The 18877-nt window shown below is 50.8% G+C and overlaps 1 protein-coding gene across 4 annotated transcripts in view; it reads right to left on the bottom strand.

Moving 5' to 3' along the window:
• Positions 1-45: 45 nt before the first annotated feature.
• The window catches only part of MYH10 (myosin heavy chain 10), a 90773-nt gene continuing 71941 nt past the window's right edge, over positions 46-18877 (bottom strand). For all 4 annotated transcript variants that reach the window (XM_077188324.1, XM_077188325.1, XM_054645090.2 and 1 more), the window contains 19 exons: positions 18454-18591; positions 17877-18000; positions 15071-15242; positions 14119-14331; positions 13874-14018; positions 12689-12895; positions 10913-11017; positions 9790-9942; positions 9239-9487; positions 8512-8724; positions 7425-7637; positions 6301-6462; positions 5557-5685; positions 4792-4880; positions 4371-4494; positions 3707-3915; positions 2763-2871; positions 1995-2167; positions 46-1552 (listed from right to left, as the gene is read on the bottom strand). In XM_077188324.1, the coding sequence (XP_077044439.1) occupies positions 1408-1552; positions 1995-2167; positions 2763-2871; positions 3707-3915; positions 4371-4494; positions 4792-4880; positions 5557-5685; positions 6301-6462; positions 7425-7637; positions 8512-8724; positions 9239-9487; positions 9790-9942; positions 10913-11017; positions 12689-12895; positions 13874-14018; positions 14119-14331; positions 15071-15242; positions 17877-18000; positions 18454-18591 (3072 nt within the window). In that variant the 3' untranslated portion in view covers positions 46-1407. The remainder of the gene's footprint in view (positions 1553-1994; positions 2168-2762; positions 2872-3706; positions 3916-4370; positions 4495-4791; positions 4881-5556; positions 5686-6300; positions 6463-7424; positions 7638-8511; positions 8725-9238; positions 9488-9789; positions 9943-10912; positions 11018-12688; positions 12896-13873; positions 14019-14118; positions 14332-15070; positions 15243-17876; positions 18001-18453; positions 18592-18877) is intronic.

Raw genomic sequence — 18877 nt, 5'->3', positions numbered from 1 at the left:
TCGGGAGAGCTCTTCCAGTAAGTAAACAGAGCAGGCGGCCGCATCTATAATGAATAAATTTATTGTCTTACAAAAATCATTGTCTAGAAATATGGGTATACAAGAAAACAAGATATTTGCAGTCAGACGCCTGGTGGTCAACAGCCAGTTTGATTAAAAATATCCAAACACACACAACAAAACCTTTGCGACAGATGTTAAAGCTTTTAACCAAAAAGGGAAATCCATGGGTTTTGAGCATGTGGCAGAAGAAGTTTCCTAGTTAACACTGATTCATTGTCACTAATATCAATAATACCACTTGGACTAGAGAGGTACATGATATGAAGCACAGTCAAAATTAATACATTAAATCATTGTTATATAGGCAAATTATATATGTAACGTTGTCTTAGTACTGTAGTGTCTAAGGCACTTTCTGTAATGTCAGTTTTCAGCTATTTAAACAAAAAGAACGCTAACTACTCACTGTAATACTGCTCAAAATAAAAAAAAACAACAACAAAACAACAACAAAAAAAAAAAAAAAAAAAGGATTCACATCCACTGGCATGTTAACTGTAGGCAGGCAACATCCATCCATCCAGGGCGGGAGCCCCGGCCCCACAGGACCCGGGGCCTCCCAGGGCCTGGCTCGGCCTCACATTAATAAATTAGTTGTGCCTGTGCTGTGTGTTTATTTCCCACTGGTGTTCACATTGTCCCAGCCCGGGCGGCTGCGGGGCTCTGGGCTGTGCGGGGACGGGACCCACCTCGGTGTGCCTGGACTGCATGGACACGAACGGATGGAGCTGAGAACACTTCAAATGGGATTGCAGGATAAAAACGGACACTACTCACTCATCCCTACACTTCCCTCTAACACTTCCCAAGGCCGTTTTTCACAGTTCACTCAGGGGTCGTGTGCGGATCACAACAATTGGGAGAAAAGAAAGAAACGGGAGCGGTTTGGTCTTCACTGATCCGAGAGGCTGCGGCCAGCCCGGAGCCTGAAGGATGCTGCTGGACACAAGGCATGCACAGCCACGGCAAGGGGTCTGTCCTGGCCCCCCACCCGCTGGGAATGACGCTTCTGGATTGATAAAAAAAAGTTTCATCCTTCACATGATGCTTTATAAAATGGCTTTACAATGAGTATCTGGAAAAGAGATGCACTGAACAGAGACGATCCCGGTTGTTTACTATATATAAAAAAAGCAGTTGTACCTATATCTGAAGCAGGGTACAGTGTGGTGAGGCTGGAGAGCCTTAAGACATGGTTGACCTATGATAAGGAACCTTGTAGCACATGCCGAGGGTCGTAAGGCAGCTTTCCGGCCACAAGGCAGTTCCGAGGGCAGGGCAGGGCGCTCCTGCGGGGCGCTCCTGCGGGGCTGGAAAGGTCTCTGCATGCAGGCGGGGCCGGGGCTACTCGGCGGGGGCTGGCGGAGCCTCGTTCACGTCGCTGCCTTTGCTCTCGGCGTCGTCGTCCGACAGCTCCAGCGAGGCGCCCTCGATGTGCAGCTGCCGCCGGCCCGAGCGGCTCGAGGAGAAGGTGATGGGTCCCCCCCTCCTGCGAACGGAGAGCAGCGCTGGGAGAGGCTCCTGCAGCGCCCGGGCCCGCCCAGGAGCACGGCAGGGGCTGGGCTGGGCTGGGGGCATCTCAAAGCTCAGCCCATCCCACCCCTGCCAAGGCAGGGACACCTTCCCCTGTCCCAGGGACACCTCCCACTGTCCCAGGCCGCTCCAGGTTCTGTCCAGCCTGGCCTTGGGCAGTGCCAGGGATGCAGGGGCAGCCCCAGCTGCTCTGGGCACCCTGTGCCAGGGAAGGACTCCTTCCCGATATCCCATCCATCCCTGCAGCTGTCAGGAGTATCCCCATGGAATATCCTTGTTCTCATCGCCAGGCTCCCATTTGAGCCATCCCCTAACCCCAGCAGCTCCCCAGCTGGATGTGCCCCGGGGTCTCTGTGGGCTCAGGTCAATCCCAGTCCCAGGGTTCCAGGGGCACTGACCTTAGCCTGTTTTTGAGGGTGCTGACCTCCCTGCTCAGCCCCTCGTTGGCCTCCGTGGCATCGTCCAGCTCGCGCTGCAGCTTGCGCCGCGAGGCGTTGGCGCGCGTGGCCTCCTCCTCTGCCTCCTCCAGCTGCCGCTTCAGCTGCTTCATCCTGGCATTGGCCTTCTCCATCTGCAACCAAACCAGCACTCGGGGTCACCCCGGAGCTGCAGCCGGACTGGGGATGGAGCACAGGCCTCACTGGGGATGGAGCACAGCCCTCACTGGGGATGGAGCACAGCCCTGACTGGGGATGCAGCACAGCCCTCACTGGGGATGGAGCACAGCCCTCACTGGGGATGGAGCACAGCCCTCACTGGGGATGCAGCACAGCCCTCACTGGGGATGGAGCACAGCCCTCACTGGGGATGCAGCACAGCCCTCACTGGGGACGCAGCACAGCCCTCACTGGGGATCCAGCACAGCCCTCACTGGGGATGGAGCACAGCCCTGACTGGGGATGGAGCACAGCCCTGACTGGGGATGGAGCACAGCCCTCACTGGGGATGCAGCACAGCCCTCACTGGGGATGCAGCACAGCCTCGTGCAGGCTCCATCCTGGACCCTGGAACACCACAGAGCCTGGGAGAGCCCGTCCCAGCAGAGCTCACACACACACACACACACACTCCCTGCTGGTTTAATCACTCCTCTAATTCCCTGTCCATTAGAGTTCCTCTTCACCAGCCCTTCCCACCCCAGGAGGTTTCACTGAGCCCCCACCCACCTGCTCCTTGTACTGGTCCGCGTGGCGCCGCTCGTCCTCCACCTGCATGAACACCTCCTTCAGCTTCTTCTCCGTGCGCCTCACCAGCTTGTTGGCAGCTGCCCTTTCCCTGCAACAGCCCAAAACCAGCGCTGGTGCCACTGCCCAAGGGCTGGGAGCACCTGATCTGCCCCCCTAAAGTGTAACTGGTACAGAGCTCTGAACATGCCAGACACAGCAATGCAACTGCTGCATGTGCTGAGGCTGGCTGGGATGCAGGGATGAAGGGATGCAGGGATGCAGGAATGTAGGGATGCAAGGATGAAGGGATACAGGGATGCAAGGATGAAAGGATGCAGGGATACAAGGATAGAGGGATAAAGGGATGCAGCTCTCAGAGCACAAAGCCTTAGCCCTGGGGCAATGTGAGCATGGCACAAAGAGGACTCAGAGGGTGCCTTCACAAGGAGATTGGACAGAGCAGCTTTAAAGTTGCTGTTTAAGCACTAACACAATCCTGCTGCAGAGCCCAGAGCACAGAAAGGACAGAGGTGGTGGTAGGACAAGCCCCACCTGCAAACGGGGAGGAACCAGCTAAAGAAGTGAATTTTAAGAATAGGATTGCAAAGATAGATGGATAATTCACTGCAGAAGGACTTCTGGAGAGCACAGGATGTCCCACATAAGCTGTTCCTCTAACCAAGCACCCAGGGAACATTTCACCTTGTCCCAGGAAACTCCTGCAGCTCCTTGTGGCTCTGGGACATCAACACCTTACAGAGTTCATGCAGCTGGCAGGAAGCAAATCCATTCGGGAACTCCCAGCCCCAGTTACTCTACAGCTGCCTTGTTAAAGTTTATCCCCTGAACAGGAGTCTCCAGACATTACACCCAAGGCCCTTCAGAAACATCCATGGAACTTCAGCCATTCAACCCACACAGGCAACCAGGTCTTTTCCCCTTACTTGGCTTCCTGCTCGAGCTGTTCTTCAAGCTGTGCAATCTTGGCTTCTAGAGTAGAAATTGTTGCCTTGAATTTGGACTTGACAGAGCCCTCCAGCTCCTGCAGCTTGGCCTTGAGCTCCTTGTTCTGCCTCTCCAGCTGCTGCCGCGCGTTCTCGCTCTTCTGGGCCGCGCTGCGCTCGCCGGCCAGCTCCGAGTTGAGCGTGTCCACCTGCAGGGAGGTGCCACAGACACATTCTCTGAAAATCCTTCCCTTAAGATTTTGTCTCCTGAGAAGCCGAGAGGCCTCAAAACCAAAATGTACCCAATGGTTATCTGCTGCTGTGGAATGCAACAGGTGCATCTGGGATTGGGCTCATGTGGTTGTTTCTAATTAATGGCCAATCACAGCCCAGCTGGCTCAGACTCTCTGTCCGAGACACAAGCTTTTGTTTTCTTTCTTTCCTTTTTCTATTCTTAGCCAGCCTTCTGATGAAATCCTTTCTTCTACTCTTTTAGTATAGTTTTAATATAATATATATCACAAAACAATAAATCAGCCTTGTGAAACATGGAGTCAGATCCTCATCTCTTCCCTCATCCTACAACCCCTGTGAACACGGTCACAGGGAGGGCCAGGGGTCACTCTGTGCACGTCACAGCCAGCAGCAGCTGCCCTGGGCTCACCTGCAGCGTGGTCTTTCGGAAGCGCTCGTTGAGCAGCTCCATGTTGCTCTGCTCCTCCTCCAGCTCCTCCTCCAGCTGGGCAATCCGAGCCTCCAGCCGCCGCTTCTCGTCCAGCAGGGCTGACCTGCACAGGGGAAGGGGTCAGGGGTGTCCAGAGCCAGCAGAGCTCCTGGAGAGGTCACTTAGCATCAGGGCATCTCCTGAGCTGGAAGGGACCCACAGGGATCCAGCTCCTGTCCCTGCACAGACGCCCCAACGCTCCCACCCTGGCAGCACAAACGCTCCTGGAGCTCTGGCAGCCTCGGGGCCGTTCTCTGGGGAGCCTGGGCAGTGCCCGGCACCCTCTGGGGGAGGGACCTTTCCCTGAGCTCCATCCTGGCCCAGCTCAGGCCCTTCCCTGCCCCAGCCCAGCCTGACTCACTTCCCAGAGGCGCTGTTGGCGATCTCGTCCGCCAGCTCGTCGCGCTCCTGCTCCGCGTGCCGCCGCGCGCGCTCCGACGCCGCAAACTCCTGCCGGGGGGAAAGAGTCAGGGCAGCCCCAGGAGCCCCCCAGCCTCTGGGACACAGCCTCCAACAGCCCCTGGGAGATGCTGTGACCTGGGATATCCCCGGGGTTTGATGGATGAGGCAGCAGGACTCGTCAGGTGGATGCTCCCTCACTGCCCTGCGACTGCAGGGCACTTACTTCTCCCTGCCCCTGAAATGTTCCCCACCCAAAGCAAAGGGAAAAAAATCTGTGAAGATCAGTAACTCCCAAACCCTCAGCAACAGGAGAAACCACTGTGCCCCATGCTCTCATAGACACAGTCAGTGTAAAGTAGGTGCTAAATTAAGCAAATGTTTTAGGTTCTCACAGAGTTCTCAGCATGAAGACAAGAAGAGAATAAAAATTAAAAAGCTTCAGCACAACAGCACACACAGCACTGAACCTCAGATTATACATCTGCTTTAAGTGGGAGAAACACTCAGGCATTTCTTAAGGACAATGAAATGCTCTGCAAGTGCCACGCTGAGGTCTGAAGGCCACCCAAGTCCACCTGGAGAAGCTCCAGGCAGTGCCAGGTTATCTGTGACGGCTCCAAGGGAAGTGTGGTGAGTCTGGGCAACTGCTGCAAGCCTTGCCCTGCAGCTGAAGCAGACAGGAGAGGCACAGGGACAAGAAAAATCTCTTGGATTTCCACCTCACCTCTTGGAGCTGGAGTATTTCTGCTTCAAGACTTTTGAGCTTCTTCTCACTCTCTTTGGACTGGGCAAAGATCTCATCCCTGGATGCTCGGGCCTCCTCCAGCTCCCGCTGGTAGTCCTTCATCTGAGCCTGCAGGTGGAGAGCAGGGTGAGGCACAGCCAGGCTGCACCAGGACAATCACAAGATCCATTCCAGCTCTGGGCATTTCAGCCTCTAAGAGATAAGGCTGTTCTCCCAAAGTGGCTTCATTCCACTGAAAGGCATTTCCAGTTCTTCTGTATTCTAAAATTTCATTCTCTCATCTTTCCACCCCTCAATGCCTGGTCAGAAATGTCACATTCCAAGACTTCAAGCAGTCCACTGAATTATAGAGTGGAATCTTAGAATGACCTGAGCTGGAAGGGCCCTTAATTATCATCAAGTGCCACCCTTGCCATGGCAGGGACACCTTCCAGTAGCTCAGGTTGCTCCAAGCCCTGTCCAGCCTGGCCTTGGGCACTGCCAGGGATGTGGAAGGTGGTTTTGTGGCAGGGGAGTGTGGAACAAGATTAGCTTCAGGGTCTTTTCCAACCCAAACCATCCTGTGATTCTATAAAGGGATGAGTTTTGCCTAGAGGATAAATCCAGGTTGGGCACTCTCAGACCCATCAGTGGAGTCTGATTCTCCTCCTGGCCTCAGCTGCAGCTGCACTGAATGGCAGCAGCCCCTGGGCAGCCCCCAGCTCCCTGAGCAGCTGTGCCTACCTGGAGCTTCCTGAGCTGTTTGATGGCTTCATCCCGAGCCTTGTTTGCAGCCTCAATCTGCCCCTCCAGGTCCTTCAGGTCCATCTCCAGTTTCTTCTTGGCTGCCACGGCCAGGGCGCGCTGCTTGCGCTCGTCCTCCAGCTCTGCCTCCAGCTCCCGCACCTGGCACGGGGACAGCGCCAGCATCAGCACCAGACAGGGCCAGGCTGGCACCCTGGGCACCCAGGGGAGGGCACAGGGCAAGGCAGGTCCCCAATGGATCAGAGATCTGTGCACTGAGCACAAGGGAAATCCCAGGAAGGGACCCAGCTTCTGGAGCGGTTCCATCTCAGCCTCCTGCCCACCCCTGCCATCCACCCCAGGGATGGCTCCAGGGCAGATGGAGCTAACTCTGATGGAAAATAAGAAATAGAATCACCTCATTGTCCCCAGACAACAACGAAGCCATTCCCTTTGAACAGCCTGTTACTGGCACTTATACACCAACAACTTCTCTTCCCAAAATAAAACCAAACAAGAGTGTGTGAGCAGCCAGGCACCACGGGCTGAGCCAAACCTATGCAAAAGCAAACTGAGCCAGAAATGCCACAGGTGCCACAGGTTACCAGCATGAAACAATATTCTGTTCTGAAGCAAATCTCCCTCCCAGTGCAAGGGCAGGAGCTCTTGTCCAGTTCAGATAACAGCAACTTTGTCCCCTAAAGGCATTTCTTGAGGCTCTTCTGATTTCTGTGTTCCCAGAATTCTCAAGTCTGGAAACTTGGAAGCTCTGCCATGATTTGCATTTAGGAAACTGTTAAAAATCTATCTCAGCATCCGTGGATTTGTTCCTGGACATCAAATAGGATGGGCTTGAAAATGCAGCTGAGGTATCCCTGTCCTGGGAACACACTCAGGCAGCAACAACCAAACTCCTGGAGTGGCTTTGGAGGCCACCAGCACCACCTGAGCCTGCCTGGGGACAGTGGGCACTTTATGGTTTGTAAAAATGCTGTGGTTTGGGGTTTCCACTGGATGGAGTCTTTAAGCAAAGGGGTTTATTTTTCTGGAAGCACAGAGGCCCAGAATTGTGCTCAAAGCCCTTCCTCCCCTCCTGCCTACAACACAGAGTAAAACACACGTACTTGTTTCACCAGCATCCTCTTCTTCTCCTCGTTCTGCTCATCTCTGGCTTGCAGATCTCTGTCAAACTGGGCCTTCATGGCCTGCATGTTCACCTCCAGACGGAGCTTGGCATCTTCTGTGGCCTGCAGTTCATCCTCCAGCTCCTCCAGCTGAGTCCTCATCTCCTCCACCTGCTGCTCCAGGGTTCTCTTGGACTTCTCCAGCTCGTGGACCTGCAGCACAAACTCAGCTCAGAGCTCCCCCAGCAGCAGCTCAGAGCAGGGAGGGCAGGGGCTGCCCCTGGGCCCTTTGCCTCAGCTGGGAGCAGAGGGGAGGACACTGAGGGGGCACAGCTCTGCTCTGCCTTTGGTCCAACATGTCCTGCAACTCAGCTTGACCAAAGGCAACAGAAATCCCCATTATCCCACACAATAAATACACCCAGCAACGCAAAAATGGGGAGTGGCTGCCCTGATCTGTCACAGCTGCCACACAAAACCAGCTCTGGCTGATGGCAGTTCCAGCCCACTGACCCAAAAGTACAAAACTGGTATCTGGGGTCTCCATGAGGGTGAGAATGCAGCTTTTGAAGATGTTTACAATTATGTGGGCATTAATTCCTCCTGCATTCTGGGTGAGCTGCAGAAAGCTCTGCTCTGGTGCACAGCCATGGAGCCATGATACTTTATGAAAACTCCTTTTGCCAGGATTTTTCCTCCTGAGAAGCTGAGAGGCCTCAGGAACAAAATGTAACCAATGGTTATCTGCTGCTGTGGAATGCAACAGGTGCATCTGGGCTCATGTGGTTGTTTCTAATTAATGGCCAATCACAGCCCAGCTGGCTCAGACTCTCTGGTCAGTCACAAGATTTTATTATCATTCTTTTCCTTTCCTTTCAAGCCTTCTGATGAAATCCTTTCTTCTATTCTTTTAGTATAGTTGTAATATAATGTATATATCATAAAATAATAAATCAGCCTTGTGAAACATGGAGTCAAGACTCTCCCCTCTTCCTTTGTCCTGGGACCCCTGTGAACAGCAGCACACAGCCCCTTCTCCAGCAGGGAGATTTCCCTGCTATTCCACAGCCTGTGGAGCCATACTCACATTTTTGCCCACATCATCTTTGGAGCTCATCAAGTCTTCCATATCTGCACGCAGCTGCTTGTTCTGCCTCTCAAATTCCTCCTTGGCTTCCAGGGCCTCCTCCAGGGCCCTGGCCAGGGACAGGGCCTTGGTTTCCTTCTCCCTGGCCTCTGCCTCAGCACGGTCCCGCTCCTCTGCATACCTGGCAGAAATGTTCTTTTCTTCTGCCAGCATCTGGACATGAGAAACAATGAATCCATCTCCTGAGCTCCACAGCCAGGTCCTCCCTGCCCCAGGTGTTTTACCCAGGAAGAGGTTCATGCCCTGAGTTTAACTGGCCCTCAGGAGCTGAGATCAAAGTGCCAGTAAGGGAACAGCTACAGCTGCTCTGGGATGAGAGGAGGAAAGCAAGCCACTCATCAAGACTCCAGTTTCATACCATTCCCATCTATCAGATCCTTTTTTAGTCTACCTTGAGGGATTGCAATAAAACTCTAAAGGTTTTGTTCCAGCCTAATTCTCTTTTCCTACATGAAGAGCTGATCACTTGCTCTAGCAAGCCTCAGGGATGGCATTTGGCTCACAGAACTGGGGGTGACAGGCTGCTCCTAGCAAAGGCCAGCTGCTCACAGATTTACCAATAACCAAGCACAGCAGCCAGGCCCTCCTTCCCACAGGGCTCAGCAGCAATAACGAGGTGCCATTGAAAAACCCTGAAAGCCAGGCAGGTGGCAGGAGGCTGCAGTACCTGATCAAACTTCTTCTGCTTCTTCTCCAGGTTGGAGACGATCTGGCGCTGGTGGTCCAGGTCCACCATGAGGTCATCCAGCTCCTGCTGCAGGCGGTTCTTGGTCTTCTCCAGCTTGTCATAGGCCAGAGCCTTCTCCTCCAGGCGCTGGCTCAGGGACTCCATGTCCTTCAGCAGCTTCTTCTTGGTCTCCTCCAGCCCCTCAATGGTTCCCAAGTCATCATCCACCTTCTTCTTGGCCTCGGCCAACTGGAATTCAACAAGAGCGAGTGGAGTCCCTCAGAGCATCCCCAGAGGGAGCACAGGGGCAGAGTGCAGCAGCAGGAGCAGCTCCTGCAAGCTAAGGGAACACAAACCTGGCAGTTCCCAGGCTCTCAGAGGCCCCAGCCCTGCCCATCACAGGTCAGGGCACACAGAATAATTACTGCAGTGGGAACCTGGCTCCAAAATCTGCTCCAGCACCGTGGAAGTGCCAGGATGTGTCCCCCAAAGCTCTGGGACACAGCTTGGGACAGCTCCTCACACAGGGGCTGCCACTCCCAGCAGCCTACCTGGGCCTGCAGGGCCAGCATCTGCTTCTCCAGGTTCTTCCTGGCCTCCTCCTCCTCCTCCTGCTGCTCCTGCAGGTTGTTCTTCTCCTCCTCCAGCTGCCTGATCCTGCTGCTGAGGTTGAGCTTCTGGCGGGTCTCCTCCTGGAGCAGCTCCTGGGACACAGCAGGGGCAGGGCTGAGTGTGCTCCCAAACCCCCACAGGGGGACCCCCAGGTTTAGCTTCCCTCAGATTTGGGGACAGGGACATGCTTTATGAAGGCATCTGTTGTTTGGGTTCTCAAAAGGCCACTGACCATTCATTTTGGGCACACTTAAACCTTCACAAAGCAGATTTCTGGTCAGGGAACCCCTGCCAGAGTCTGTTCCAGAAATTAGGGGATGATACTTTCCCATCTTTCAAGGGACTAGCCCAGAAGTCACCTCCAAAATGTATTTTTTCTTTTTTCAGATAAGCACAGAGCACCTATTAAAAACCACCTGGGAAGAACATGGAGCAATGAATCCTGCAATGGCAGCATGCTTCCAGGTTTTCTGCATTGTTTAAATATAAAGGTCACCTTAAAGGTGGCAACTTCTGTCATAACAAAGTAATGGAAGGGGTAACCCACATCCTGCTCCCTAGAAACCCCTCCAGTTGTGGTTAACATTATCCAGTTAAGTGGCCACCATTAGAATTTAATACAGGCAAGGTAAAATATATTGAAGTGATGAATATCTGCAGAAAGCTGCATTTTCTTAATTAAGAACCAAAACATGACAGTTTGAACTTGAGCTGTAAGAATTTGAAGCTGTCAGCAGAAGACTGTTGTTCCTCATATATCCCAAGGATATGGACATTAAATTCTGCCTGGAAAGGGTTTTTTATTTGATTCTTATCTCCCTCAGAGACAAAGACATAAACCAGAACCACCAACTCTCAGGAAGTGAAGCTCAGATAATGAAAACTTGGTTCCCCACGTGGCTGAGCCATCCCAATCCATCCCATTTCCCTGGGCTGAACAGGAAATTCAGCTTCTGCCCAGGGGACTTCCCAAAGCATGAATGAAAATGTGTTTTCTGTCAGCAGCAGCACCTCCCTGAGGAGCAGAGCTCCACGGCCAGCCCAGCTCTGCTGCACACACACCTGTGTATCCTGGAGCTGGGATTCCAGGCTGGCTGCATCCTTGGCAAACTTGATCCCTTTCTTCTCTGCCTCCTCCAGCAGACTGGAGACATTGTCCAGCTCATTCTGCAAGGCAAGCAGCACAGAGGTGAGGGCTCAGCCCAAACCCCACTGGGAGCACAGCACAGAACCCCAGCAAACTCCAGGCACAGAGCCCAACAGAGGGAGGCACAAAGCTCAAACCACTGAGGTCTGGCCACAGAAAAGGAAACTGAATGTCAGTCCTGAAGTGCAGTACCAAAACCAGAGCCAGGCTATTGAGCTCTGATATTCAGCACTTTGCTCTGAGCCCTGCATTCACACTTTCATGCCATTTTTAATTCCAGGACCAGATATTTCATGCAAGCATTAATTCAGGGATCATCAGGGTGGCAGCTGGGTCTGAAGCATCACTGCAAGAGAAAAGGGCACTGCCAGGTGCCAGCTTGTTATTTTGGGCTTTCATATACCCTGAGAGACAGCCTGAAAGCTTCCCCCAGAGAGCTGGGCCATTCCCTGCTCCCCTGCATTTACCTGAAGCCCTCATTGCTGGGCTCAGAGTCAGCCATGGCTGCATTTTGCCTCTTTGCTCCATTTCCCACAAGAATGGGGCTGTGCTTGCACCCCCTCCCTGCCAGGCTCCCAGCCTGGAGCACCAAACCCGAGGCCAACACCAAGTTTTGGTCATCCCTATGGAAAAGCTGAGCCCAAGCTGCTCAGTTCCCAGCCAAGGCAAACCCTCCAAGGCCACTGCAACTCTCACACAGCCCAGGATTGATGTCACACAGCTCAGAAATGATGTCACACAGCCCAGGACTGATGTCACACAGACCAGGACTGATGTCACACAGACCAGGATTGATGTCACACTGCCCAGGATTGATGTCACACAGACCAGGACTGATGTCACACAGACCAGGACTGATGTGTCACTGCCCAGGATTGATGTCACACAGCTCAGGACTGATGTCACACTGTTCAGGACTGATGTCACACAGACCAGGACTGATGTCACATAGTTCAGGACTGATGTCACATAGACCAGGATTGATGTCACACAGCCCAGTATTGATGTCACACAGCCCAGGACTGATGTCACACAGACCAGGACTGATGTCACACAGACCAGGACTGATGTCACACAGTTCAGGACTGATGTCACACAGCCCAGGATTGATGTCACACAGCTCAGAAATGATGTCACACAGACCAGGACTGATGTCACACAGCTCAGGACTGATGTCACACAGCTCAGGACTGATGTCACACTGTTCAGGACTGATGTCACACAGCCCAGGATTGATGTCACATAGACCAGGACTGATGTCACACTGCCCAGGACTGATGTCACACTGCCCAGGACTGATGTCACACAGTTCAGGACTGATGTCACACAGACCAGGACTGATGTCACATAGACCAGGACTGATGTCACACAGCTCAGGACTGATGTCACACTGTTCAGGACTGATGTCACACTGCCCAGGACTGATGTCACACAGTTCAGGACTGATGTCACACTGCCCAGGACTGATGTCACATAGACCAGGACTGATGTCACATAGACCAGGAACTGATGTCACACAGCTCAGAAATGATGTCACACAGTTCAGGACCGATGTCACACAGTTTAGGACTGATGTCAGAGCAGCCCTTTGAGGCCTCCCAGGTCCCTGAGAGCCCTTGCTGAGTTCACCTCCCACACCAGGCCACTTCTGCACATGGTTTTCCAGGATTTTAGCATTTCCAGAGCCTTACCTGCAGCTTATTTGCCTTCTCAGCCAGCTCCACCCTGAGCCTCTCCCCTTCTGACACCTTTGCAGTCAGCTCCTGCACCTGAGCATCGAGCTTCTTCCTCTTGTGCTCAGACTCTGCCTTGACCTGCTGCAGCACCTTCACCTCACAGGCCAGCTCCTTGTTGTCAGACTCCAAGCCTTGCTTGTTCTTTTCAAGGTTTGCTTTGAACTGGGGAAGACAAAAGGGCAGAAGTTCAGCTCTGTGGTGCAGGTGACTGTTTCCAGCTACAGATGATTGTGCAGATCTGTTTTCCAATGCTGTGGAACATTCTGGGTGCCAACAAGGCTGGGGAGCCCAGGTTGCTCTGCCCCAGGTGAGGGTGAGGAGCAGCAGGGCAGGACTGGGATGGCAGCCCTGGAAATGACTGTTTTGGTAGCACTGCAAGGAGGAAGGAATGTGCCCATTAACAGCTCAGCATGGCTCATCTCACAGAAATAAAGGGAAGATATGAACCAAGGCTGCCCTGATTTGAGTGGGCAGAGCAGCCTGGAAGTGCAGAACAAAGCAATTCTCAGCACTGCACTGACATTTGTCAGAAGCCTTTCCCAAAGCAATCCCTGGCACCAGGGATGTTTAGGTGTCATTTCTGCCACATCCCCAGAGCTGACACCATCTTGTCACAGGAGCTTTGTTTCAGATTGCAGGGTATTTTTCCATCTTTTCATGCTCTTATTGAAAGTATTTATTGAATAAGGAGCAGAAGACATGCAGAAGATTTTCAGGTGAATAAAGCTGGTGAAAATCATAGTTTAACTGCTACATTTGTCACTTAATTTAGAATACTAAGGAAGCTTGTGCAGTATTCACAGTACATGAAAACATCACCACAGGATAGGAACTGCCCACACACACAATTGTGAATGACCCCAGGTGTAATTTCAAAAACCAGACACTTCTTTTTTTTGGAATAATTCTCCTTCTGAACAAGACCAGGAGCTGTGATCCACCTGTGCCTCCTGCTGCTGGTCACACAGCCCTGAGGACATTGTCAAACCAACATGAGAAATCTCAGCAGCTGGGGTGGATTTTTAGAGGCCAGCTGAGCTCTGTGGCGATGGAAAGCTCAGCTCAGGTCTCCTGGAAGGAACCATGCTGCCCGTGGTAATTGTAACAACCCCTGAAGCACAAAGCTCCTTTTCCTCTCACCCTTTTGGCCTGTTCAAGCTGCTCAGAGAGCTCCTCCAGGGCAGTGGCATGCCTCTGCCTGATCTCCTGGATCTGGGCTTCGTGGTTTTTGGTTTCCTCCTCAATTGCTTTCTTCAGTTCAGCCACCTCCTGCTCTCTCTTTGTCCTGGAGGAAGCACAAAGGGTCACCCAAGAATCAGCATTTCAGCTTTTATAAATCACAGCTGAATTTCAGTGCTGCTTTCTTACACAGACCATGACCCTACCTCAGCTCTTGCTGTGCTGCAGTGGTGTCCAAAGTATCTTCCAGTTCAGTTTTCAAGGCCTCCAGCTCTTCACTCAGATCCCTTTTCTGCTTTTCTGCCTTGTTCCTCGACGCCTTCTCAGACTCCAGATCCTCCTGGAGCTCTGCAATCTGAGCCTGCAGCTCCCTGATCACCTTCAGGGCATTGTTCTTCTGCACTGCCTCCTCATCCCCCCTGTCAAACAGGCACCACACTTACTGGGGCTGCACCTCCTCAGACCCTCCTGCTTAAATGAGCTACAAACACAGCTGAACTCTGCCACTGGAACAAAATAAATATCAACATTTATAGAATGGCTGGCTTGGAGGCTTTAAACATCTCAGACTCCCACCCTTCATGGGCTGGGACACCTTCCACCACCCCAGGTTGCTCCAAGCCCTGTCCAGCCTGGACACCTGCAGGGATGGATGAAAGGTACCACAAATGAAACCAAGGTGCACCACCAGGATTGTCAAGCTTTAGTTTACAGTCAGATATTCCAATTTTGTAGATCTCAACACTGCCCCAGAAATGTTCCATCTGTAGAATTTTCTCTTCCTGCAAAATTATACTTAAAAACTCCAGGTGGTGTTCAGCACAACATGGGACTGCAGGAGTATCACACAAACCCAGATAAAGTCTGTGCTGCCCAGTACTTTGTTTATACCCACTGAGAAATACACATTTTTCCCTTCTGAGGCCGAATTTGGGAGATTAAAAAAGCTTCCAGAGCCCAAACACTGTTACACCACATGAAATTTCTCCTTTGCACAGGTTTGCAGAGCCAAGATGCTGAGGGATCCCTGACTCTCTGTACATTTTCCATTTCTGTGCTCAGCACAGGGCTCCAGGGCTGGCTGCTGTTGCAGGATCCCAGCCCTGACTGTGGCCAGGGGAAATTCACTTTGTGGGAGCAGCTTTGGCCCACTCTGACCTGGCCACAGCAGCCTGCAGCTCCTCCTCCTTCTTGGCCAGCTGGATCTTCAGCTCCTCAATCTGCGCTTGCAGCTCAGCTATTTGGTCCTGCAGGTCTGTAGTTTCCCCATCCAGTTTTCTTTTAGCTTTTTCCAGCTCCTGGCGGGTCTTCTCCTCCTTTTTCAGGCGTTCTAAAGGAAGCACAGAGTTAAATTCCTGTGGAATTGTCCCTCTTGTCACCCTCAGGGACTCTGGGGTGGCAGGAAGGGTGGGAAGTTTAATTTGTTCTGCCTCAGTTCTTTCTCCAGCCTGCAGAAAAATGAAAGAGCAAAGGAGAACTGCATGACTTAGTCAGAAAGTCAGGGAAAGTCTCTGACAACTGTGAATAGTTTGAGATGAGGCAACAGAAACATCTTGGTAGAAAATAAGGAGTGGGATCTGACAGAGCAGCTTGAGCTGTTAGGCCAGATAATCCCAGACATCAGCACCCAAAAAAGAAGATAAACTGTGGGCTGGAACAATTGCATGGCTTTGGGAGGGCCAGGCCAGACTCTAGAAATCTGCTGGAAAATGGCATAGCTTAAAGTAAACTGGAATAAACCATTTTACAAGAGTCTGTGCAGTTTAATCACACCCCATCAGTGTTTAGCAAAACCCTGCAGCCCTGAGAGCTCCCTCCCTCCCAGGGATTCATGGAGCAGCTGGGGCAGTCAGCCCTGAGGAGCATTTTGGGACAGGCACCCCCAGCAGGGCACAGCAACCTCAGCTGTCACTGAAAAATCCCTTTCCCATTTTCTGAAAAATCCCTTTGCGGGATTTCTTCCCCTGGGAAGCTGAGAAGAGAAAAATGTAAATAATAATTATCTGATTGCTTCTCCTGTGTTTGGCTGCTTTGGAATGTGGTCTGGACATTGTTTACCAACAGGTGCACGTTTGATTGGTTTCCTGGGAATTGTTTTTACCTAATGACCAATCACAGTCCAGCTGTGTCAGATTCTGAAGAGTCAGTCATGAGTTTTTATTATTCATTCTTGTTCAGCCTTCTGATGTATCCTTTCTCTCATTTTAGTATAGTTTTAGTACAGCATTAATATTATAGTATTATATTGTATTATATATTATATATATTATATTATTTTATATTATATTATTTTATATTATATTATTTTATATTATATTATATTTATATTATATTTATATTATATTATATTATATTATATTATATTATATTATATTATATTATATTATATTATATTATATTATATTATATTATATTCACAGCCTCAGCCCAGTTCTAAGGGCATCAATGGCACAAATGTACAATTCTGAGGGACAGCAGGAGCTCATTCCCTTGTTCAATCCCTTGTGGCTCCTCAGTGCAGATTCCCCTCACACCCTTCCCAAAGCTCCTTCTGGACAGGATGGAAAGGGAGCCCTGCTCAGGAACCACCTCAGGGCCACCCTGGGCTGTTTGGGGTTTTGCAGACAACCTGAGGTAACTCTGCAGTTTTCTCCAAGCAGTTTCACATTCCCAAAGATTTGTGCTTTCCCCTCTGTTTTTACATAAAGTTCCTGGTGAGTGACACTGACAGCAGTGTCACAAGACTCAATTTTGTAATTGAGAGAGTTCCCAGCAAAATGAATTAATTTTTTTTCCCCAAATATCAGTGCCTAGCAGTGCCAAGACTCTAGCAGAGAGACATTAATGGCTTCTTGAGTCATCTCCAAGAGTAAATATCATTTTACTCTGCTTTCCTAGCCAAGAAATTGCATGCCTTAAATATAAGCTTTAATTTCCCCTTCTAAGGCCATCAGTCTTGGACTGGCTCTGTAACCAAACACATCTGTCAAGTTCCTAGTCCTGATTTAAGCACAGAGCTACTCCAGCATTATTTTCCAGTGAGTAAAGCTTACTTAGACCCACCTTTAAGTCTCTGGATTTCCTGTCAAACCACCACAAACAGTTAAAGACAAGGCTCATCAATCCCTGCTCCCCCTGTCAGCTCAACACCTGCCTGCACAGATAAGGTAAAGCTCTGACCTCCTTCCAGAAGCACATCAGCCTCAAAATATGCACCAAGACAGGCCCCAACACTCCAAGTGCAAGAACCATTCCCAAATTAGGGCTCAGAGAACAACTTTCTCTGTTATTTTGCAACTTTGACTTGGCAGCTCATTAATGTTGTGCAGTATCTATAGTAATTAAAATAAAACAGCACAAAATCAAGAAGGGTTGCATATGGGGCAGGTTTAACTTGTGACAACACTGGCAAAACAACCAGGAATAAATGGCTAAAGGAATGGAACCATTTTAGGTGGAATCATGGAATGGTTTGGGTCGTAGGAGACCTTAAAGCTCAGATCATTCCTTGGGCAGGACACCTTCCACCAGAGCAGGCTGCTCAATAAAATAAAACACTGTAAAATAAAATATATCTCTAAATATAATGAAGATAAATATTAAGAAAAGCAAAACAATTGAGATTTGCTTATTGAAACACAACCCTGGAAGCCTAAAGAGTGCCTGCTGCCATTCCTGCAGGAACACACTGCTCTGGTGTGAGAGGGAAGTGGGAGAAGCTTCCAGGAGCCAGGATGTTTTCCCTTGGTGCTAATGGACACAGGCAAGAGCAGGAATTCCTGTGTGTCTACAAAGGACATGGATTCTCAAAGCTGAAACCCTGACGAGTTGAGCAGGAGAGAGACTGAGCAGGCAGGGACACAGATTTCCCCCAGGAGCAGCAGCTGTGGCTCTGCCCAGCTCAGGGGAGCAGACCCTGCCCAGGGGATCCATCCCCCCTGGCTGCCCCCAGGCCATTCCAGACCTTCCAAATCAGTGATCATCATCTCCTGCTTGTTCTTCAGCTTGGCCAAGTTTTTGGCTTTTTCTTCTTCTTCAGCCAGCTGAGAAGAGCACTCAGCAATCCTATCCTCCATCAGCTTCTTTTCCTGGGGAGGAGAGAGGGGAGGGAAAATAACTTCAAAATAAATTCAACACAGCTTCCACAGTCCCTGAGCAGTGCAAATAAAGGAATGTACAGAACCCACAGAGGCTGTCAGACAGCACAAGATTCTATTACACATTTTATTTCTACCACAGATTTTATTTCAAGTGATTGTCAGTATCAAGGACCAACTGGAACTGTTTGGAACCATGAACACTTATTTTCCAAGAGAGACCTGAAATTCAGCACACCTGGCTTTAGGACAGCACTGGAAATCTGTTTGCAGAGAACAATGGCAGCTACAAACCATTTTTCCAGCTCTAAGATTTGGGAGAGTCATGAAACTGGGAAGAGTGCATGACAAACTCCCTCTGGAATGCCAGCCCAAGCTCATCCCCAGTGTCTCACACCCAAAGGTGCCCAGACCCTGTGCCAGCAGCTCCTCCACTGCTCCCACCTTCAGAAATTTGGAATTTTGGTCCTCCAACAGCAGGATCTCCTCCTCCATCTTCTTGATCTTTGCTTCAGCTGTCACTTTTTCAAGCTGCAGCTTCTGCCGAGCTCCCTCCTCCTCATCGAGCTGCTCCTCCAGGTCCTGGAACAGAGACAGCTGCATCTGAGCATTTTCCAGGTTATCCAGGTGGTAACTTGGGTTTTGTTAACTTAGTGACAAAGATGGGTTACTTTGAAAAGCCTCTTGCCCTAACACACAGCAAACCCACATTTGCTTTGCTAGATTCATTTACAGGATCAATGATCTGGTGAGGAATGAAGGGCCATGGGATGCACATGGAATTTTTGATGCTCTGGATTCCAGCTTTGGGTGAAATGTGCTCTCTAGGGAAAACAAACTCACTGCCACAGGCTTCACCTTCCTAATT

Source organism: Agelaius phoeniceus, chromosome 19, assembly GCF_051311805.1.
Source record: "Agelaius phoeniceus isolate bAgePho1 chromosome 19, bAgePho1.hap1, whole genome shotgun sequence".
NCBI classification, from domain to species: Eukaryota; Metazoa; Chordata; class Aves; order Passeriformes; family Icteridae; genus Agelaius; species Agelaius phoeniceus.
The sequence above is the reverse complement of the archived record's forward strand: the minus strand, read 5'-3'. Positions and strand labels throughout refer to the sequence as shown.